Genomic DNA, 23,929 nt, shown 5'->3' with positions numbered 1-23,929 from the left:
GAGGCATGAAAAGGAATGTGGGTGTGGGTAACCCTTGAATCTCTAGAGTTATGGTCTGAGTCTCTTGTCATTCCAGCTAAAGAGGGGTGACTCACACCCTGATTTCTTATCTGCCCAGAGGCTAGATTTCACCCTACAAACCATGTGGATCAGAATGTCTTTATTCTCTCAGTTTTAAGGACATAGTTTCTTGATGTTGCTTTGTTACCTGCTTTTAATAACTTGGATCCCTTCATTTTCTGTAACCAACACCATAGCCGGTGGTTCTTTCTGGTCCTATTTCCCAGGGTTTTGAGGGCTCCGGGGTAGATAAAGTCTCCAATTTAGGTTTGTGGATGCCTCTGCAGGCAGGAAGCTACTTGGAAAACACTCTGTCTGCAAGCAAGACGTCCTTAAAGAGCCAGCCAAGTTCTGGGATATTCATTGCACGTTTTGAGAGACTGAGAAAGAATAATCATGATCTAGTTGGGTCTAGGCCCCTCTTAGCTACTAGAATCCCCTCAGAGTGCCCTTAGAGGACTTCTTCATAGTTCCCTGGAATTCTGGGCCTGCTCTAAGCCTGAAACAGCCTATCCAGTTGAAACCCTCTCACTAGGATCCTAGGACCCCTTCATAAGACAGAGAGCTGTTTTCCTCATTCTCACTCTCACTCAGCTCTGTACGGAGGAAGCAAAACTAGGCTAGCTACTACCATGAAGCCATTGTTACTGCAACTGCAGACAATGAATACCATGTAAATCAGTTTTACAATTCAGATGAGAAATAAGGAAGACATTTTCTCTGGGCTGATACCACATGACTATTCCAAGATACTCCCTTTATTAAGTCATAAAAGTTAGATGTATCTGTTCACAATTAGGGTGGGAGAAGATTGTTTTGAAGCTCACAGTTTCTTAAATCAGGAAGGCAGAACTAAGGAGTTGTACCAAGAAGGGAATAGCAGAGGGGCCAGGGACCTCTTTCCCCACTCCTAAATCTGGAGCCTTTGGTATCTTGACTGCAAAGGCAATTTACATGTCATTTAAGAGAATGACATTTCAACATTCTTCTATCCTTCTATTAATACCTATCCAAACACTTCTGAAGACCCATCTCCCGTCTTCTCCACACTTTGTAACTAGTTCTCCCCACCATTTCTATTCCATAATTGCAACCTTAAACCCCGCAGAATATAGCAGAGTCCGCAAAGATGCCTTGTACTGGGCTGAGCAGTATCCCACAAAAAGTCATGTCTACCCATGTATTAATCTGTTTTCATGCTGCTGATAAAGACATACCTGAGACTGGGTAAAGAAAAAGAGGTTTAATGGACTCACAGTTCCACATGGCTGGAGAGGCCTTACAGTCATGGCGTAAGGTGAAAGGCACGTCTTACATGGTGGCAGCGAAGAGAGAGTGAGGGCCAAGCAAAAGGGGAAACCCCTTGTAAAACCATCAGATCTCATGAGACTAATTCACTACCATGAGAACAGTATGGGGGAAACCGCTCCCGTGATTCAATTATCTTCCACCAAGTCCCTCCCACAGCACGTGGGAATTCTGGGAGCGACAATTCAAGATGAGATTCGGGTGGGGACACAGCTGAACCATATCAACCCAGAACCTCAGGTGACCTTATTTGGAGATAGGATTCTTGCAGATGTAATTAGTTAAGATGAGGCCATGGTGGATTAGGGTGCACCCTAAATCCAGTAACTAGTATCCTTATAAGAAGGCCTTGTGAAGACACAAAGATACATGGGGTAGAAGGCCATGTGTAGATGGAGACAGGGATCGGAGTCATGTTGCTACAGCCAAGAAACACCAAGGACTGCAGGCAACCAAGGGGCAATGCTGGCTAAGAAGCCAGGAAGGACTCTTCTCTAAAGGTGTCAGATGCAACATGGCCCCGCCCACACCTTAATTTTGGACATCTTAAAATCCAGGACCATGAGAGAATAAATTTGTTATTTATTTATTTTATTTTATTTTTTTTTTTTGAGATGGAGTCTCGCTCTGTCACCCAGGCTGGAGTGCAGTGGCCGGATCTCTGCTCACTGCAAGCTCCGCCTCCCGGGTTTACGCCATTCTCCTGCCTCAGCCTCCCGAGTAGCTGGGACTACAGGCGCCCGCCACCTCGCCCGGCTAGTTTTTTGTATTTTTTTAGTAGAGACGGGGTTTCACCGTGTTAGCCAGGATGGTCTCGATCTCCTGACCTCGTGATCCGCCCATCTCGGCCTCCCAAAGTGCTAGGATTACAGGCTTGAGCCACCGCGCCCGGCCTAAATTTGTTATTTTAAGTCACTCAGTTCCTGGTACTTTGTTTCAGTAGTCCTAAGACATTAAAACATACTTCCATAACGGTTTCAGCAGCACGACCTCACTATCTCAGCTTAGAGGACAGGAGAGCACAGGAATGACTAATAGAGCAAACCTACATACCTTGTTTTTATTTACTGGTGGATCACATTGGTTTCTGTGCCTCCTGCCTTTTGCAATAGCATCTGTGCATTTTCTTCTTTGGACTCCATGCTCTGGACCTGTTAATATACCTGAAGACACACCCGTCCACATTTCTTTCACTAGTGTCCTTTCTTCCCATCCTAGCAAAGCATAATTATGCACATACATTAGAGATGGCAGTTAAGCTTTAGTGCAGTGGTTTTTAACCTTTTTAGTCTCCCCAGAAATATGCATATTCCTCAGGGGTCCACAAACCCCAGGCCAGAGACCACTGCCTACTTGGAAAGTTGAGACATCCTTGAGGATGATTGCAATCTCTCCTTCTTACCCCCTACTGGTACACCAGTTCCATTTCAGCTTGCTTCTGAAGTCCTCCACTGAGCTGAAACAGCATCCATGAGCTGACTCGGAGAGAGCTGCTCTCCTAAGCCACCCTAGAGTGTGCCATCGGGAAAACACGATGTTAATGGAGAATTAGTCCCAAGTGGGAGGCACAACTCAAAACAAATAGGAACGGGTACGCCCCGCTCAACCATTTGCCTCCCTATTCTGGTACCCCTTTCTCCTTTCCTTTCCCTTATGTCTCTACCTCCTCTAAATTATCCTTCACACAAAGGTACCATAATAAGCAGCAACGAAATTCAGAGCAAACAAAACAACAAGTAAGTCATGCACGGTATTTCAATTCATTGCGAATGCCTTGCCCACAGGCGCCCATTTTAGAATGCATCCGTGGTAGAAACTCCCCCCCACCGATATTTGCAAAGCTCTTCCTGCAGTGAAGGAAGTCCACTGAACAGTCCACCCTGGACTACCACAGAGAATTTTACTGCTTTGTACTCTTTACTCCTCACCAGATACTTTGACTTAGATGGATACGGGAAGTTTCTTTTCTGCCAAACTTCATTCCAATCTTAATCCATCAAAGTGTTTCTTTAGACCCTCTTTACCTTGGTTCTGCCACTTCAGACACACTCTTCTAATAAAACTGTTATAGACAACAAAAAGTATTAGGCATCTTCTATGTGTAAACATCCTCAGAACATGAGACTGTTCGTGATTGGGAATTTCAAAGTTGCTTCTGAATTCCAGCAACCCTCCCCCAGCATCCAGCCCCTAGAGTGCCAATGCCCTACCTCCTCCCCTGGAGCTGAGGCCCCAGCTCCACATCTCCTGCATCGCCTAATAGATGGGGACAAAAAAGACGAGTGGCCAGTGGGCACCAATGACAAGTGGATGAAATTAGGTCTTATAATTATACATTTCTGACGCATACTGATTTTATTCTTGTCACCTGGGGATAAGAGTCTACATAAGAGGCAGAGTGGCCAGGTGTGGCGGTGCACGCCTATAATCCCAGCACTTTGGGAGGCCGAGGCGGGTCGATCACCTGAGGTTGGGAGTTCAAGACCCTCCTGGCCAACATGGTGAAACCCTGTCTCTACTAAAAATACAAAAATTAGCTGGGTGTGGTGGTGCGTGCCTGTAATCCCAGCTACTCGGGAGGCTGAGGCAGAATTGTTTGAACCAGGGAGTTGGAGGTTGCAGTGAGCTGAGATCACACCACTGCACTCTAGCCTGGCAACAGAGCGAGACTCTGTCTCAAAAAAAAGAGGCCGGGTGCAGTGGCTTATGCCTGTAATCCTGACACTTTGGGAGGCCGAGGTAGATGGATCTCTTGAGCTCAGGAGTTCAAGGCCAGTCTGGGTAACATGCCAAAACCCCATCTCTACAAAAACACAAAAATTAGCTGGGTGTGGTGGTGAGTGCCTGTAATCCCAGCTACTTGGGAGGCTGAGGCAGGAGAATTGCTTGAACCAGGGAATCGGAGGTTGCAGTGAGCCGAGATCATGCCACTGCACTCCAGCCTGGCAACACAGCAAGATTCCATCTCAAAAAAAGGAAAAAAGAAAGAGGCCGGGTGCAGTGGCTCACACCTGCAATCCCAATACTTTGGGAGGCCGAGGCAGGTGGATCTCTTGAGCTCAGGAGTTCAAGTCCAGTCTGGGTAACATGCCAAGATCCCATCTCCACAAAAAATATAAAAATTAGCCAGGCGTGATGGCGTGTGCCTGTAGTCCCAGCTACTCAGGAGGCTGAGGTGGGAGATCACCTGAGCCCAGAAGGTCAAAGCTGCAGCGAGCTGAGGTCATACCACTGCACTCCACCCAGGGTGACAGAGTAAGATAGTCTCAACAAAAAAAAAAAAAAAAAAAAAGAGTCTACGTAAGAAACTAGTCTTCCTAACCACCTGCTTAATTGAGGGAATGAAGGAAATAAATCTATTTAGGGATTTTAAAGACCTCTGCTGTCTTACTGATGGACTTTGCTCCATCTGCAAGAAAAACACAACCTCCTTTCAAGTAGGACTTCCCTTTCAAAGCCATCTATCATCTTGTTTCCTTGTTGATTTTTTAAGTAATAAATATTTATCTTAATTAAGACAACCAATGAATGTGCCATGTAATCAACACTGTCAGGTTCTTACCTATTAACAAGATCTTACTTAAATCTACAAGGCCCTTTAACACCAAGGTCTTTAAGGAGTTTGAATCTTTTAAAAATAATGTTTAAATTTATTGTTTCACATTAGTTTGAAAAAAGTACAAGCCAAGATGGCTTAAATATCATTTGCAGATGTCCAAGCTTCTTTACAATTACAGGTCGTGGACATCATCAACCTAGTCCTCGACTTGCAGCTAAAAAAGGCAACAGGTCTGTGTGAGTGACAGAAGAGCACATCCTACTCATGTCATGAGCAAAGAGTCAAAGTTGAAAAAACAGTAACGGTCTTGACATCAGCACTGTAAGAATTATTCTGCAGTAAACTCCAACCCAGAATGGGGAAGAGTACTGAATTCACTGAGCATATTCTGGACACAATTCTGACAGATTTCAGTCTCACGATCTCTGTCGGAGCAGGTTTCATTCTCCAGTTCTCTTTCACAGAACAGCAGAACGTGAGCCTTCATAAAAGTGATTAACGGCCTTTCCGCTTCTTCATTTTTCCTCCAGCCACCTTGTTCCTGACACCAATAGCGCCCTCTGTATCATCATTATCTCCAGCATCCTCTCGCGAGCGTTTCTTCTTTTCTCCATGCTCCCTTAACTCCTGCAAGAAAAAAAAGAAGATGGGATTCAAAACGAATTACTGGCACTGAAGGTAACACATTCTACTCCCCTCTCCTTAAGATCAAGTATCAAGTAACTTCCTGATGCCTGACATTAGCAAAGGAATGAGATCTAACTCCAAATATACAAAGATGTTAACCTTATTGGTAATCAAAACGTGAACATTAAAATAATAAGGTTTTATTTTCACATGGCAGATTGGCAAAGACTTAAGAGAAGGGTAATCCCCAGTATTGGCCAAGGTGTAGAAAAATTCACATATACTGTCACTTACAGTGCAATCTGCTATAGCTTTTCTTGGGGGAAGGGGCAATTTGGCATTCTGTATGAGTTCAAATTTTAACTGTGTACATCCCTTGGCCCAACAATTCTACTTCTAGGAATTTATTCTAAGGGAGTAAGTATGCAAAGCTATACGAAGTAGGGAGTTCAACACTGTACCAAAGTAGAAAAAAACTGGAAAAAAGCATAAGCATCCATGAATGTAAGTATTTCATACACATGATGGAATTCTTTGTAGCTGTTAAGAAACGATCACATGAATCTATATTTGTTGAAACAGAAAAATGTTAATCCTATATAATTAAAGTCTAATTATGGCTAAAGAAAGAAAAATAACCACATGTTATCAATGGTTTTCTGTGGGGAAATGTTTACCTTTTCACTTACTACTTTAATCTTTTCTGTATTTTTTGAATTTTTTTCCCAATGCACATGTAATACTTTAACAAACAAAAATACCAAACAAAAAAATCCCATGTGGGCAGAATAAAAACCAAATCTGTACCTCAGCTACTCCAACAACCACCTATGGGCAAAGTTTCTCCATCCCTCAGACCAGAACTCCAGAAAGCAGGCAGCACTTCCGAGCGTTTTCCTCTAGAATCTTCTCATCACCACTATTACTGTTACTACTACTACAGGGTGAGTATCCCTCATCTGAAATGCTTGGGACCAGCAGTGTTTTGGATTTCAGATTTTTTCTAATTCTAGAATATTTGCAGATACATAATGAGCTATCTTGGGGATGGGACTCAATTCTAAACACAAAATTCACTTGTTTCATATATACCTTATACACATTGTCTGAAGGTAATTTTACACAGTATTTTTAATATTTTTGTGCATTAAAAACATTTTGACTGTGTCTTGGTAGCAACCTGTCACATGAAGTCAGGCATGGAATTTTCCACTTGTGGCAATCCTTTTGGCACTCAAAGTTTTGGATCGCCAGGCGTGGTGGCTCAAGCCTGTAATCCCAGCACTCTGGGAGGCTGAGGCGGATGGATCACCTGAGGTCAGAAGTTTGAGACCAGCCTGACCAAAATGGAGAAACCCCATCTCTACTAAAAATACAAAATTAGCTGGGCATGGTGGCACATGCCTGTAATCCCAGCTACTTGGGAGGCTGAGGCAGGAGAATTGCTTGAACCTGGGAGGCGGAGGTTGCGGTGAGCCGAGCTTATACCATTGCATTTCAGCCTGGGCAACAAGAGTGAAACTCCGTCTCAAAAAAAAAAAAAGTTTGGATCTTGGTTTTGGATTTCAAATGTTTGGATCAGGTATGATCAACCCCTACTAGTAACTATGTAGTTTATATTGGCTTCTCTGGTGCTTGTAAAACCCCATAAGGTATTCAGGCAAGTGTTATTCCCAATTTACAGGTGAGAAACTGATTCTGATTCTGAGAAGTCAGGCACATTTCCCAAGCTCACACAGTTCACAGCTGCATCTTCTGACCTCAGGTCTGATGAATTATCTCACCACAGGTGACACGTGAACAGTTGCCATGAATGTGTAAATGTCAGAATGAGGCCAAACCCTGAATCCACCATTTGGTTGGATGGTCTAATGCAAATTACCTACCATCTCTGCACCTTAGTTTGTTCATCTGAAATTTGGAATAAAATAATACCCAGCTTCTGCAGTCTAGTGTGAGGGTTAATATGATAAAGTGGCACACAGTTAACATGGTTTGCACAGACACTGGTGAGAAAAGAAAGATGCATACCATTCGGGCAAATCTTTGGGCTTCAGCCACGCGTTCTGCCAGCATCATAACCTCATCATCCTGTGTTGGAAAGACTGGTAGTTTCTTCCCAATTAAGTGTTCTATGCGCTGGAAGAGTTCCACGTCATACCTGAGGAAGGAAAACTGCACAGCTTTGGTTGCCTGGTAATGCAAATGCCTGTCCATTCCCAAACTATTATTATATGACGCAACGCAATAGGAGCCATAGGTTTAAACAATATTGAACATATTATTTCTTTTCTAAGTATGGGTTAAGTGCAATCTCTGTGCATAGCCCATTAGAAAATCACTCCAGGGAGGCCAGGCGTGGTGGCTTGCAACTATAATCCCAATGCTTTGGGAGGTCAAAGCAGGAGAATCACTTGAGACCAGGACTTCCAGACCAGCCTGGACAACATAGTGAGATGCCATCTCTATAAAAAAATTAAAAATTAGCCAACCGTGACGGCCTGTGCCTATAGTCCCAGCCATTCGACATTGAGGCATGAGGACTACTTGAGCCCAGGAGTTTGAAGCTGCAGTGAGCTATTATCGAGCCACTGCACTCCAGCCTGGGCAACAGAGTGAAACCTTGCTGCTTAAAAAAAAAAAAAAGAAAGAAAGAAAAATCGGCCGGGCAGGTGGCTCGTGCCTATAATCCCAGCACTATGGGAAGCTGAGGCAGGTGGCTTGCGCCTGTAATCCCAGCACTATGGGAGGCTGAGGCAGATGGATCACTTGAGCTCAGGAGTTCAAGACCAGCCTGGCCAACATGACAAAAGCCTGTCTCTGCTAAAAATATTTTTTAAAAAGCCAGGTGTGCTGGCATGCACCTGTGGTCCCAGCTACTTGGGAGGCTAAGGTGAGGTAGGAGGATTGCTTGAGCCCAGCGGGTGGAAGTTGCACTCAGCCAAGGTCGCACCACTGCACTCTAGCCTAGGCAACAGAGCGAGACAAATTAAAAAAAAAAAAAAAAAAAAAGAGGGAAGGAGGGAGAAAATCCCTCAAGGTATTTATTCACAGGACAGCCTTGGGCACATAAAAATTTGTTCCTCAAAAAAAAAAAATTGGAAATAGTTATTCTAATACTTTCTGAGTTGACACAAAGACAATTGCTCTCCAGCTCTAGGTACCACTTCACCATTCTACATGCCAAATACTATACTAGATCTTTTACATATATCATCTCCAATTTTCACCAAAACCCTGCTAGATAGGTATTACTATTCCCATCTTTCAACGCCTTCATCCTGGTTTTCAGTATGAAAGTGAGTAGTGTAGTAAATGATAGCGCCAGGTTCCCAGTCAGTGGCTCGAAAGTTCTGCTCTTTTCTCTACGTTGCTCTGCCCCTAAAGCTGATTTACTTACTGCGTGACAAAAGTAATAGCCTTTCCAGAGCGCCCAGCTCTAGCTGTTCGACCTACTCGATGGATGTAATCCTAAAACCAAAAGGGTACATAAATTCAAGTTATATGGATTATAAGTAAAAAAAAAAAAAAAAAAAAAAAACCTACGTATGCAAAGTCTTGCCATAAAACTTTGAAAGAAAATAGATTCATGTCATAACATGGAGAAAATAAATGGCCTGGGCAATCTGTTGAGACAAATCTACTTCATCTTTTTTATTCTCCTTGCAGCACAAAATGGATCCAATGCTTTCCCCTCTTTCATAGAAAGATAAATCTACAAAGCATATATACATGGTCGCAAGCTGCATGGTGTTTTAAAAAACAGCACTGGATCTCGAGGCAGAGCTGGGTTATAGCTGTGGTCCTTCCCACCTGCCAGTTACACAATTACCTGCAAATTATATAACCTCCCTGAACCTTGGTTTCTATTTATTGAACAGGCATAGAAATACATGCCCAAATTATAGAGTTGTTATGAAAATCAAATGAGATAGCACCTCATCTACAGCAGTTAAATACAAAGACAAGAGACACAACAGTCTCATCCAGGGGTGCTTCTGTCATCCTCAAGGGACACTGGTAATGTCTGGAAATACTTCTGATTATCACAAGTGGAAGAGTGTGTGATGCTGTCATCTAGTGGGTAGAGGCCAGGAATGCTACTAGGAATCCTTCAACTCAAAGAACAACCCTTCAACAAAGAATTCGACAGCTTAAAATGTTAATAGTGCCAAGGCTGAGAAACCTTGAGATACACTGAGAACTACAAGTTGTCATTCTCAAGAAATGACAGTGACATGATCAGTATGTGGTGCACCTGCCACTACTATGAGCATCTAATAACTCTCCTTGGCTACCTCTTTCATATGTACTAACGTTACATACACAGGCCTGTGCAAGATGATGAGAATGAACTAATCAAGGGCTTTCTTGTTTTTTGATACTTAATTAACCAGGAACAAAAAAACTGCTGTAACTAAGGAAAGACAGAAGACACTCCATTAAGAAACACACTTTAGGACTAGAAAGGCAAGTTAGCAACAGGACTCACCTTGGAATGGGTAGGAATGTCAAAGTTGACAACTACATCTACATGAGGTATGTCCAAACCCCGGCTGGCAACGTCAGTTGCTAGAAGAATGGAACGGGCCTTGGCCTTAAACTTATTAAGGGATCCTAGGCGCTTACTCTGAGGTAATGAGAAAGAAATGATGGAAAACTTAACATACATTTTGGAATACAAAACACAAAACAGACAAACACAAGAACAAAGAGACATAAATTTTTTAAAGTTTTTTTCCCCCCAACTTTTGAATGGGGCTTCACAGGTCAAAACAGAAATATGAAGCAACAAGAAATAAAAAAAAAAATGATACAAAATAAGGGTAGCCTGACACAATAGAAAAGTAACTGTGAAATAATTTATTAATGTTTTTAGAGACCAGAGTCATTATTACCATTAGGGCTGAATACATCAACTCAACAGCTTGCAAACCAGACAGCTACATATGAAATATTCTAATGGGAGCCTCTTGCTACCCTAGGAGAAAGTAAGCATCTAGAGCAACACTTCAAAGCCCATAAAATGAGAACAATTATGGAAACAGGCATCAGTGCCCTATGTCCTTATTGTACAAATCTATTGTTAGGAGGTTTATCTCGCTCATGCCATCAGTGCATGGCTGATGATGACGATGAATCCTTACCTGACTCATTTGTCCATGGAGGGGGATGGCAGTGAATCCAAGATTTCGCAGTAGCAAAGCTGTTCTCTGGGTATTATTACAGGTGCTGCAGAATATCATAAAGGAGTTTCCCGCCAATTCATTTAGAATATAAACCAGGTAGGTATCCTAAGTTACAAACCCAAAACAATATATGTCATCGAACCTGGGAGAAAGGATTGGAGACCTGGCATATACATAAGGTGAAAACTAACCCTATAGTTGCTTCTCAATTATCCAGACCTCCATTATCCAGACCTCCAGCTGCCAGCTTAGGATTCCTTAACCAGCAGTATCATCTCCGTGAACCACTATTCCCCACAGAGCCTAAAGGCAGGCAGGAGATCTGTCCTCAGAAAACAGGAGAAGTCCTTATATCAAAGCACAAAACCAGAGGCTTCATCCTAAATAAAAGCCACATTATAAGCGAACAAAGGAAAAATTACCTCAAGGATGGGGATGGGAAGGAATTATATGATTACATCATGACCTCATTATTGTGGTTTACTATGTTGTGAATTCCTGGCATGTCTAGTTTATCGGTGATAATATAAGCACAACACGCCCTCTAAAGCAAACAGACAGGATGCCAATCTGCATTACAGCTCTTGGCTAATCAAGGGTTGACACATTTTCAGATGCTTTGGTGAAAAGAAGAGGGAGAGGCAGGAATGATCAAAGTAAACACTTTACCTTGAATTTAGAGGGAATAAAAATATAATATTGCTGTAATTTTTCAACTGTCTGGTATTTAGAGGAAACGGCACATTTCACAGGATTTTTCAGAGCTGCTCGCTGAAGCTTTTGCACCTGGAGGAAGAAGATCCAGAACAGCACACTGATGCCTAAACACTATTTATATGGTTTGACTCTGTGTCCCCACTCAAATCTCATGTTGAATTGTAATCCCCACATGTCACGGGAGGGACCTGGTGGGAGGTGACTGGATCATGGAGGTGGTTTTCCCCCATGCTGTTCTCATGATAGTGAGTTCTCACAATTTCTGATGGTTTTAAAGTGTGGCACTGCCCCTACCTCCTGCCACCATGTAAGACGTGCCTTGCTTCCCCTTCGCCTTCTGCCATAATTGTAAGTTTTCTGAGGTCTCCCCAGCCATGTGGAACTGTGAGTCAATTACACCTCTCTTTTCTGTATAAATTACCTAGTCTCAGATAGTTCTTTATAGCAGTGTGAAAATGGACTAAAGCAATTTATTTTTACTTATTGTTGTTATTGTTGTTACCATTTACTTTATGTATCAATTCTCATAAAGAAGAAACAAAAGTCCTAGCAAATTTCACCTTCTTGGTCATGGTGGCAGAGAAGAGGAATGTTTTCCGATCTCGAGGGATCACTTTGAGGATCTTGTCAACCTAAGGCACAAAGAGGAAAAGATGCCAATATGATATTCAGACTGGAAGAGCTGCAAATCCTCTAGGTAATGAAGGAGGTAGACGTTAACAAATTAAATATATCACTGTGAAGATTTGGTACTCGAAAATTCAATTCGATTCAGCTAAAGTTTACTGAATATTTACTGCCTGATACCCCACCAGACACTATTAAAAAAATACCTTTCTAAGAAAAGAACAGTTTAAATTAGTAGACCAGAGTTGATCTAAGAGAAAAGTCAAGAATAAGTATTAATCAACTAAGTAAGCTGGGATTAGTGGGTCATCAAAGAAAATAAAGATATTTCAGGGTATATGTCAAGGTCTAAATTAAATGAAATGGAAAAGAAAATCCAGTTTTGATATTTCCCATTTCTGGAGTCAGAGTCAGACTATATTCTAAAGATAAAAGGGTGCTGAGAAACTGCAATTTGAAGAATATCAAGAATGAAACTGATACTGATGCAATGTTCTACATAAAACAAGTGGGCAATGAACCAAATTTTGAAACAGGAACCTGAGATGCTCTAAGAGGAGGAAAGAAATTGAGAGCTCACCTCTGTCTCAAAATCCATATTCAGTATTCGGTCGGCTTCGTCCATAACCAAGTATTTGAGAGCTCTCAAGTTGAAACCTTTCGTATTTTCCAAGTGGTCAATCAGTCGACCAGGAGTTGCTACCAAGAGAGGTTGAGGAGAAACAGTGATGTTTCAGAACAGGACGAAAAACAACAACAACAACAAACAAATAAAGTTACCTGCCCCACCCCACAGCTCTCCACCAAACTTAACTTAAGAAATTAAAAAATTTAACAGGGTTACAAAATCTGTTTCTCAAAGTCTTCCTATCCGATATTGGTAGATTTTCTCCAATTCATCACTGCCAGTGTCTTTTACCTTCGTCAGTTACTCACCTATTATTATATGTGGTTTTTTTGCAAGGGCCAAAGATTGAGACATTGAATCAATTCCACCCACAATCACAGCTACAGAGAGAAAAAGAACATAGAGATGAGATCCTTAATTTTTTTCCACGGTCCACTGAACATCTTTTAGAGCCAATGCCAGATTTCTACTTAAACTTGTTCTTCCCTTACAATTAATACTCTTCCCAAAGCTAAAATACAGCATTAGCTCTTTGGGTCAATGAATTATGCTAGCAATACCTTCCTCCATTCTCCTTTCACACTCATTCTTCACTTGTGATGGCAACCTAGGATCCCTTCCCTCTCAGACACTTACCACTCTGCACTCCAATAGAGGACCCCAGGGCTTCAAACTGCTCTGAGATCTGAAAGGCCAGCTCCCGAGTCGGGGTAAGAACTAGGGCAAACAAACGCTGTGGGGTCTCCAGCAGTGCATTCAGAATGGGCAAAGCAAAGGCGCCTGTTTTTCCAGAGCCAGTTTCTGCCAGCCCGATGATATCACGACCTAGAAGAAAAAGAAATTCAACAGCCAAGTTAATTCTCTCTGCAGTATTTCTGTGTCTTCTACAATGACACAATGCTGGGCACAAAGTAGACGCTTAATAAATATCTGATGAACTGGGGAGAGAGGAAAGTTGAATAAACAGAAAAGACATGGTCTCTCTCTTAGATAAGCTCAAAACCCAGTGGTGAGACAGTCTGATATACAAATTCATTATAATGTGATAAGAGTTTTAATACAAGCCCCTGCAAAATACGTGAGAACACAAGGAAAAGTAACTACTGCCCAGAAGAGTAAAAAAAGGCTAACAGAGATGATTAAGTGAGTTAAACCTAGAAGTAAGCAAAGAAGGGAAGAAATGATATTCCTGTAAGAGGAAAGATAATTATAATTAAGGCTTTAGAGAACATAGCATGCTGGCCAGGCGTGATGGCTCACACCTGTAATCCCAACATTTTGGGAGGCTGAGGTGGGCAAATCACCTGAGGTTGGGAGTTCGAGACCAGCCTGACCAACATGGAAAAAACCCTGTCTCTACTAAAAATATAAAATTAGCCAGGCATGGTGGCATGCCTGTAATCCCAGCTACTCGGGAGGCTGAGGCAGAGTTGCTTGAACCCAGGAGGCGGAGGTTGCCGCGGTGGTGAGCGGAGATCATGCCATTGCACTGCAGCCTGGGCAACAAGAGCGAAACTCCGTATCAAAAAAAAAAAAAAAAAGAACATAGCATGCATAGTTAGGCTGAGGAGTGTAATGTGGCTGGAACATAGAAGTGTTAAGGGAGAAAGAGAGAAGAATGAGGCTAGAGTTTTGATGTTTTCCTATAAGAGAGAATTGAAGGATTTTAAACAGGGAATATCATGATCAGTATTACTGTTTAGGAAGATAAACTCTAGGCCTGATGGCATAAGGAGGAGCCAAGGAACCTTACAGTGCATGCCATTTACTGCTCCTTCTGAGGGAAGAATGCTCTAAGTAATTCTTTAAGAACAGGTCACCACTGTTTGTTATCACCACTCAAGCCACAACTTATAAGATCTGGAAATTAACTCCTGGGTGGAGATCACTATCTCCAGGCTGGCTGTAGTGCATAGGCAGCTATGCACTACAACAGTGTCCACTGAGAACACTCCCTCTTAAATCACGACCCCTACAGTTGCTGCCCCTGTTCTATGACCGCGTAACAGCTGAGAAGTCTTCTTTACCTAGAAGATAATCCTACAATAAACAAATCCCTTTCCCCTGACATAACCTGAACATGACTTACAATCTGAAATGACTTAAATGACCAGAACAGGGAAAACAAAGGCTCAACCGGGACATCAGATATAATTCAGGGGAGATATGATGGTGGCCCGAACCGAGGCCAGGAATGAGCACAGGAATGAGTGAGATTCAGAAACTAACAAAGGGGAATGTGGGTGACGCACACATTTTTAGTACAGGACACTCAAAAGCCAAAAACTGAAATATAGGCAACAGAAAAATTAGTCCTGGTTAGGAAAATAAGGACTTTGGTTTCCACACAGGGAACTTAGAACTTAAGATTCCTGCAGTAAACTCAAAGAGGTATGTCTAAAAAGCAGTTGGACATACTTGTTTAGAAATACATCTAAAAACCAGTTGAACATACTTGTTTGGAGCTCAGGAAAAAAGTGGGGTTAGAACAGACATGGGACATAAATATCCTACCACTGGTACTCCCTCAGGGGCAGATGCTTCAGAATAATCCATGAGACATATATATATATATGACCGGTCCCATGCCTGGAAATTCTGATTCAGTATTTCTCACCCAAATCTCATCTTGAATTGTACTCCCATAATTTCCACATGTTGTGGGACGGAGCCGGTGGGAGATAATTTGAATCATGGAGGCGGTTTCCCCCACACTGTTCTCACAGTAGTGCATACGTCTAGTGAGATCTGATGGTTTTGTCAAGGGGTTTCTGCCTTTGCATGTCTCTAATTTTCTCTTGCCGCCACCAGGTAAGAAGCGCCTTTTGCCTCCTGCCATGATTCTGGCGGCTCCCCAGACACATGGAACTGTAAGTCCAATTAACCCTCTTTTTCTTCCCAGTCTTGCGTGTGTCTTTATCATCAGTGTGAAAACGGATTAATACACAGCGTATCCTAGTGAATTATATATTTTAGCCTTCTTTTCATTAACATCAGTGTTTTCCATTCAAAAGCAAATGCACAGATGTGAAATACAAGTCAAGCCAGACAACAGACTGATTTTTTAGAGATTACAGACAAATGACAATCCAGGGATAAAACGTCTCACTCATCTACTTATTGTAATGTTCCCCAGTGGCAGGGTAGGTAATAATGAATTGCAACAGCATCTACCTATCTGAGAAACAAAGGTCAGTGTAAGCAAATGATTCCCGAAGCTTTTTAGTCTTCAACTCCTTGGGGATACTGCTGTCCTGCCTGTGTAACACAATACACCTTCGGGAACAGGGGGCGGGGCAGCTATGATTTGTTCTTTTTTTGTCAAGGGAAATCTTAACATTTCAGAAGAAAGGAGTACATAAGAAAGATTTAGGGAAGTAAAGGAGCCGAAGTTGCTTGGTTCATGAAGCAATAAGCACTGCTCGCTGCCCACAGCTGAGGCCTGCACTGCTTTCAGTTTTTTGAGTCCCTCAGAGCAACCTTCAGTTTGTGAAACTGATATATTTTTCTATGTCATCTCCTTTCTTCATCTCTGAAGAAACCTCTGAGCCTTTTCAGTGTTTATACCTGTAGAGAATATACCAGCATGCATAAACTCCATAAGAGCAGAATAAATTTTGTCATATAGACCTGCCACGTTGCTAGCACTGAACATAAGTGCTTGCTACATGGCAGCCATTAATAAGCTGTTTGAAATTCCTTGAGGACAACTCTAAGTGATCTCTGAAACAGAAATAAATAGATGGTGTCTCACTATGTTACCCAGGCAGGTCTCAACCTCCTGGTCTCAAGCAATCCTCCCACCTCAGCCTCCCAAAGTGCTGGGATTACAAGCATGAACCACCATGCTCACCAAACAACTCTTAATCTCTTGATAGTAACACATGTTGATGCAGATCCATTAACAGAGGTTTTCTGAGCTATAAGATTCTATGTTCAAATTCCAGCTCTAGCAATAATTAGTTAGGTGACTCTAGCCAAAGGACTTAACTCCCTGAGCCTCAATTTCCTCATTAATAAAATAATTATCCCTACCTACTATTCAGCATATTATAAGGTTTAAGAACAGTGGACAATCTGGGCTCAGTAACTTTGCAGAAACTGAAAACGTCATTAATCCCAAATTCAAATTTAGAGTTATTTTAATCAAATAACAACAGCAACAAAATCAAACATTATTTGAATCGTTTCTATAGATTCAAATGAAATATTTATAAACTACTCATTAGAATGAGACAAACCCAATAAGGATACAGACATTTTCCATGGTGATCGTGTCTGTCAGTTCCTAGCAATCTTCCACTGACCCCTCCCTATTCTTTTCTGCATCAAATTTAAACTTATGGCTGAAAGCATTAAAATAATTTTAGGATGGCCGGGCACGGTGGCTCAAGCCTGTAATCCCAGCACTTTGGGAGGCCGAGACGGGCGGATCACAAGGTCAGGAGATCGAGACCATCCTGGTGAATACAGTGAAACCCCGTCTCTACTAAAAAATACAAAAAACTAGCAGGGCAAGGTGGTGGGCGCCTGTAGTCCCAGCTACTCGGGAGGCTGAGGCAGGAGAATGGCGTAAACCCGGGAGGAGGAGCTTGCAGTGAGCTGAGATCCGGCCACTGCACTCCAGCCTGGGTGACAGCAAGAATCCCTCTCAAAAAAATAATAATAATAATAATAATAATTTTAGGATTACTGCCAGCTGTTTTGACTCCTTTTTCTCACCTATGCTGTAGGGCAAGCTGGAAAAGTTAAAATGCACGAACGCTTCTTGCTGTTTTTTTTTTTTTCTTTTGAGACAGAGTTTTGTTCTTGTTGCCCAGGCTGGAGTGCAATGGCACAATCTCGGCTCACTGCAACCTCCGCCTCCCGGGTTCAAGTGATTCTCCTGCCTCAGCCTCCCGAGTAGCTGGGATTACAGGCATCTGCCACCACCCTGGTTAATTTTGTATTTTTAGTAGAGACAGGGTTTCTCCATGTTGGTCAGGCTGGTCTTGAACTCCCGACCTCAGGTGATCCACCTGCCTCAGCCTCCCAAAGTGCTGGGATTACAGGCGTGAGCCACCGCGCCCGGCAACTTCTTGCTATTTGAAAGTAATGCTGGGCCGCTGATACTTCTTTCCCACCACTGGCCTTTATATGGTCCTTATCCTTCAAACTTCTCTGCACAGGTTGGAAGTGTTTATTAGCCCCTCCTTGAAACACTTTCCCTTTCCTAATTTGTGTGAAACTATACTCTCATGATTTTCAACCCTCTACTGAATCTTCCAATTTTTCCTCTGTCATCTTTGCCAATCTAATCCATTTCTAATCTCAGCTATAACTGCTCTTTGGATACAATGTCTATATCCACCTCTGGCCTCTCAATCAAGTTCCAATCCCAGGATTCCAACTGGGTATTTTTTTTCCTTTTTTATTGTCCCTCAGTTTTATTAATTGACAAAAAATTATAATATACTTACGGTATAGAATGCAAAGTTTAGATATATGTATACTTTGTGAAGTGATTAAATCAAGCTCATTAACCTATATGTCACCTCACATACTTGTCATTTCTGTGGTGAGAACATTTAAGATCTACTCTCCTAGCAATTTTCAAATACACAAAACATTATTAACTGTAGTCATCATGCTATTCAATAGATCTTCAGAACTTATCCATCCCGGCCGGGCGCGGTGGCTCAAGCCTGTAATCCCAGCACTTTGGGAGGCCAAGACGGGCGGATCACGAGGTCAGGAGATCGAGACCATCCTGGCTGACACGGTGAAACCCCGTCTCTACTAAAAAATACAAAAAACTAGCCGGGCGAGGTGGCGGGCGCCTGTAGTCCCAGCTACTCGGGAGGCTGAGGCAGGAGAACGGGCGTGAACCCGGGAGGCGGAGCTTGCAGTGAGCTGAGATCTGGCCACTGCCCTCCAGCCTGGGCGACAGAGCGGGACTCCGTCTCAAAAAAAAAAAAAAAAAAAAAAACTTATCCATCCCGGCTAACTGAAACTGTACCCTGAGCAACATTTCCCCATTCCCCTCCCACAAGGTCAACTCTATCTCATTGATATCCAAAATCAATTACTTCCAACTGAACTCATCTTTCCTGAATTCTCCCCCCGTTCCCTTTTTGTATCAGTGGTACACCAATAATATGCCCTGAACATAACAGCCCACAAACTTAGCGATAATCTTAGATTTTCCCCACCCCTTCCTTGCCTTCCACTTGCTTAACTGGTTGTAAAATCAAGGATTATTTTTCTAACATTTTCTTTTTCATTCTACCACCACCCTACCCATTATTTATTGCTAAAATCATTACAATAACCTACTAATTGGTTTCCCAGACTCCAGTCTCTTGTCTCTAATCTTTCACAGCTAAGAGATTAATCTTCCAAGAGTACAACTCTAAATCCTTAAGCTCCAAAAATGCCCCACTGCCTATGAAACGAAGACCAAATTCCTTGACTCAGCACTCAAATCCTTCATAATCTGGCCCCAGTCACCTTACTAAACTTTTTCACTACTCTGCTAAGTACTTGCAAATCTCCATACGTGCCTATGGTTTCCAGACTGGCTTTTTTTCCACGCTGTTCCCTATGCCTAGAAAGTTCTCCCTTCCCATCATATCTGAATGTCTAAATCCTTCTAAATTCAGTCTTCAAGGTTCAGCTCACATGTCTTCCCAACCTCCCCAGCCAAAAATAAAATGAAATAAATCTTCTCTAATCCATCCTAATTAGAAGTAATCTCTTCTCCCTCAGTGCACTCTGAATGTAACTTACTTAGGTCCCTGTTCAACTTGTAATAAATTTATAATTATCTCTTTAATAGATTATGGACTCTAGGAGAGGACAGACTATTAACCTCCAGTGCCTTACATTTACAACAAATAGTAACTATTTATGGAAAGAGCAAATGGAATTTTGTAGAGTAAGTCTAACCTCTTTTCCACATGACAGCTCTTCAAATCATTAAATCTTTCAATTATTATCAATAGCTAGGTTAATTACTAATAATTAGTAATAATTATAGCTTACATTAATCACTAATATAGTAATAATAGCTACATTAATACTAACAATAATTAGCCACATTACCCCTCTTATAATAATAGCTAAGATTACATTCACTTTTTCTGAGGATCTTAATAGATTTCAGTTAACTAAGACCTCTGGGTCTCTTTTATCACCCACCCGAATCCTGTAAAGTTGGTACTTTAGGAATCTAAGAGCAGGTCTTTATCTCTATTCCTATTAAAGTTCATCCTGTTACGGCCAGGTGTGGTGGCTCACGCTTGTAATCCCAGCACTTTGGGAGGCCAAGGCAGGTGGATCACTTGAGGTTAGGAGTTCGAGACCAGCCTGGCCAACATGCTGAAACCCTGTCTCTACTAAAAATACAAAATTAGCCGGGCATGGTGGTGGGCCTGTAATCCCAGTTACTCGGGAGGCTGAGGCGGGAGAATTGCTTGAACCTGGGAGGCGGAGGTTGTAGTGAGCCAAGATCGCACTACTGCACTCCAGCCTGGGCGACAGAGCAAAATTCTGTCTCAAAAAAAAAAAGCTCCATCTTAAAAAAAACCTCAAAAACAAAAAGTTCATCCTGTTAGTTTCAGTTCCACTAGCCATCAATCAGCACTTTAACCACTCTTTTACAAATCCGATAAACATGGCTCACAGCAAGAATGCTCAACTCCTCAAGACACACATATGTGTTCCAGGCATCCTTCCCTGTCTAAGTGTGCACCCATTGATGTATAAAGTCTACCAAGATTGTCATTAATATACTTTAATCCAGGGCTTCCTTAAAGTCAGCATCTGTGGCAGAGAACAAACCCTTTTAGTTATTAAGACAGAAAGTAAGCTCTGTAAAACTGGAGAATGACATTTTCAAATGCCATTACCCAAACTTTGTACCTTTAGTGACCATATCCTTATTTCACTTGAAGTATGCAAGCAACAGCTTTCAAAAGGGGTATCTAATTGAGATAACTTTATATTAAATCTGTACGAAGTCACACAACCTACCTTGTAAGGCCAAAGGAATAGCTTCAATCTGGATCTTGGTGGGTTTTGTCCATCCCAACTGGTCACAAGCTTCACACAACACATCTGTCACACCCTTAGAATTCAGAAAAATATACCTTAGCCAAGAACAGCACACCCCTACCTCCCTCCTACTTAACTGACTTTGTCAGAACCATCATGTACAACCAATATACTTGCTTTAAAAGGTATTTGCTGTGCATCTCAGAGCTTACTCTTTATACCATGAGACAGTAGCTCAAGACTTAACGAACATTTTCTGCTCACCAAGGCCAAGGCCAAGTGCTTTACATGTAGCATCTCATTTAATCGTCACAACAATTCTGCGAGGTAAGTACTTATTACTATCCCCAATTTACAGATATGAAAAGAGAAACACAGAGAGATAACAACTTGTCTATAGTAAGAGACTGGGTCAAAATTCAAATCTGGTTGGTTCATCTGACTCCAAAGCTCCAGCTATAAAGAGACCAATTCCCCATATGTACAACCTCCTGGACACATATAAACGTTGCCACACTAAAGTGGCGAATAGGGCAAATGGGGCTCTCAGGGCCCAGCAGCCCTCCCACCACCCAAACTCAGAGCACGCCCGAAACCCAAACCTCTGAAATTCTGGGGAAAACCCAAGGTAGGCCCCGAGATGCTTTTGTGCACTATCAGAGCGGGATCTAAGGTAATTGGGTCTGCCTGAGCCTAGCACCAGAGTACATAAAAGAAGCCAGCGCCATCCATTCTCACCAGGTCTTTAAATGTTTTAGTTTCCTCCTCTTCCATCACTGGCTGGGACGCTTCGGTCGGAGAATCGCTTTCCTCGGGCGCCGCCATCTTGTCTGAAGTCTCCGGAAGTGGGTCTGCGGCGCGCGGGATGCTGGGAAATGTAGTTTTAGTTCTCCCCGGACGGCTTGCTCTGGGCGCCCCCTGCGGGCTTGCCGGGGATTGCACCCGTCCGCTAGGCGGGTGGGGCCCAGTGAATATGCGCGCGTAGGCAGGCGGAATAGGTCCGATTGCAGAAGGGGCCCATCACCGGGGAATCGAGTTGACCTTTAGATCCCTTTTAAAGCGCCTTCCCTACGTATGTCGCCAGTTATGTTCCCCGCTTTTCTAACCATAGAGTTTGGAACGGATTGATATCACAATGCCATTTTTTAATTATAGTATTACCTTATTCAATAATGTTGAGAGCCTACCATATGCTAAGGCTGTGCTAGATGCCTAGTGAACAGGACAGCGACCCCTGCCCTCGTGGAGAAAAAGGAGACAGAAAAAGGAGATAAGCTATCACAGATCATTTCAAATTGTGAAAAGTAGCTGGGTGTGCTCATGCCTGTAACCCCAGCACTTTGGGAGGCTGAGGGGAGTGGATCACTTGAGCCCAGGAGTTCGAGACCAGCCTGGGCAACATGGCAAAACCCTGTGTCTACAAAAAATAACAAAAATCAGTCGGGCATGCATGGTGGCATGCGCCTGTAATCCCAGCAACTCAGGGGGCTGAGGTTGTGGGATCACTTGACCCCGGAGGTTGAGGCTGCAGTGAGCAGAGATCCTGCCGCTGCACTCCAGCCTGGGCGACAGAGTGAAACCCTGTGTACATAAAAATGACAGAGTAACCTGCCGAGGGTGGATTGTGGGGATAACTGTGGATTGGGAAGGCCTCTCTGAGACGGTGATATTTGAGTTAAGACCTCACTGTTGAGCAGGAGAAAACGTTTTAAGATCCCGGGAGATAATTATTCCAGAGTGAGAGAATTCCAATACCAAGACTGTGAAGCTACTGAGGCTATTCTGGAAAGCAGCAAATTCAGAGCTGTACGTTGCATGCCCCAAGGCCAGCAATGCCCTCCCATGGCCTGTCACTTGGGTCTCACACTGCACAGGGTGCTCATTGCAGTCTTATTCCTGAGGATGGGAAGTTGGAGGCAATCTGGTGTCCATCATTGGGGAAATGCATAGTTAAAATGTGAACATGGTGTCTACAAACATGCCCTTAACAATATGATGAGAATCTCAAAAACCTAGCGCTGAGTAAGAAAAGCATAAAATATATCAAGTATATTAAAATATAGGCCCACAGATATCACATTCTGCTAAAATACATCCAACAGAAGATACACTTGAAATATTTTAGAATGGTTGCCTGCAGAGGGAGAAGAATTAGAATAAAATTGGGAATTGGGAATAAAAGAATTAAGTGTAAAAGATAATAGGCGGGCCACGGTGGCTCACACCTGTAATCCTAGCACTTTGGGAGGCCAAGGCGGGTGGATCACTTGAGGTCAGGAGTTCAAGACCAGCCTGGCCAATATGGTGAAATCCTGTCTCTACTGAAAATACAAAAATTAGCCAGGCGTGGTGGCAGGGACCTGTAATCCCAGCTACTTCGGGGGCTGGGGCAGGAGAATTGCTTGAACCCGGGAGGTGGAGGTTGCAGTGAGCTAAGATCCTGCCATTGCACTCCAGTCTGGGTGACAGAGCAAGACTCCATCTCAAAAAAAAAAAAAAAAAAAAAAGATAAGAAATACACAAAGCTGGCCGGGCGCGGTGGCTCAAGCCTGTAATCCCAGCACTTTGGGAGGCCGAGGCGGGTGGATCACGAGGTCAGGAGATCGAGACTATCCTGGCTAACATGGTGAAACCCCGTCTCTACTAAAAATACAAAAAACTAGCCGGGCGTGGTGGCGGGCGCCTGTAGTCTCAGCTACTTGGGAGGCTGAGGCGGGAGAATGACGTGAACCCGGGAGGCGGAGCTTGCAGTGAGCCGAGATCACGTCACTGCACTCCAGCCTGGGAGACACAGCGAGACTCCGTCTCAAAAAAAAAAAAAAAAAAAAAAAAAGAAATACACAAAGCTAGAGAGGGGACTTATGATGCCAGTGTGCTTGACCTGAGAATTGTGATGAACCCAACTCGATGTCTCAATGTGCCTGCCAACCTTCCCACCACCACAACTAAAAAAGAGCCCTGATTTAGGCATCAGGGTGGTGTCTGCAACAAAAAGGGTAGGATGCGGTCAGAGAAGTGGGCTCAGGTCAGACTCTGCAGGGCCCTGTTGTAAAGGGCCTGGGGTTTTGGATGTTATCCTAAATGCAGAAGGAAGCCACTGGGGGTATAGAGCAGGGAAGAGGTATGACCTACACATTGAAAATATTACTCTAACTCTATATGGAGATAGGTTGTAGAAAG

The 23,929-nt window shown here is 42.9% G+C and overlaps 1 protein-coding gene across 1 annotated transcript; it reads right to left on the bottom strand.

Annotated features, from left to right (window-relative positions):
• Positions 1-4,997: 4,997 nt before the first annotated feature.
• Positions 4,998-21,596, bottom strand: DDX47 (DEAD-box helicase 47). The gene is made up of 12 exons (XM_001086352.5): positions 21,488-21,596; positions 20,729-20,822; positions 13,352-13,540; positions 13,024-13,095; positions 12,668-12,786; positions 12,021-12,092; positions 11,413-11,529; positions 10,702-10,848; positions 10,047-10,184; positions 8,955-9,025; positions 7,586-7,715; positions 4,998-5,554 (listed from the first exon to the last, which is right to left on the bottom strand). Exons 1-12 carry the CDS (start codon positions 21,572-21,574, stop codon positions 5,423-5,425), a joined length of 1,368 nt encoding a protein of 455 aa, XP_001086352.4. The 5' UTR covers positions 21,575-21,596; the 3' UTR covers positions 4,998-5,422.
• Between the last annotated feature and the right edge of the window lie 2,333 nt (positions 21,597-23,929).

This window comes from Macaca mulatta, chromosome 11, assembly GCF_049350105.2.
Source record: "Macaca mulatta isolate MMU2019108-1 chromosome 11, T2T-MMU8v2.0, whole genome shotgun sequence".
NCBI classification, from domain to species: domain Eukaryota; kingdom Metazoa; phylum Chordata; class Mammalia; order Primates; family Cercopithecidae; genus Macaca; species Macaca mulatta.
This window is presented reverse-complemented; position numbering and strand designations above follow the sequence as displayed.

Bases quoted from the DNA above. Each gene is read 5' to 3' on its own strand.
- DDX47 (XM_001086352.5), bottom strand. From the start codon at position 21,574: ATGGCGGCGCCCGAGGAAAGCGATTCTCCGACCGAAGCGTCCCAGCCA. The intron at 20,823-21,487 runs GTGAGAATGGAT...CTGAATTCTAAG, and splicing joins CTAAAACATTTAAAGACCTG to GGTGTGACAGATGTGTTGTG. The intron at 5,555-7,585 runs GTATGCATCTTT...TTTTTCTTGCAG, and splicing joins CCCAAAGATTTGCCCGAATG to GAGTTAAGGGAGCATGGAGA.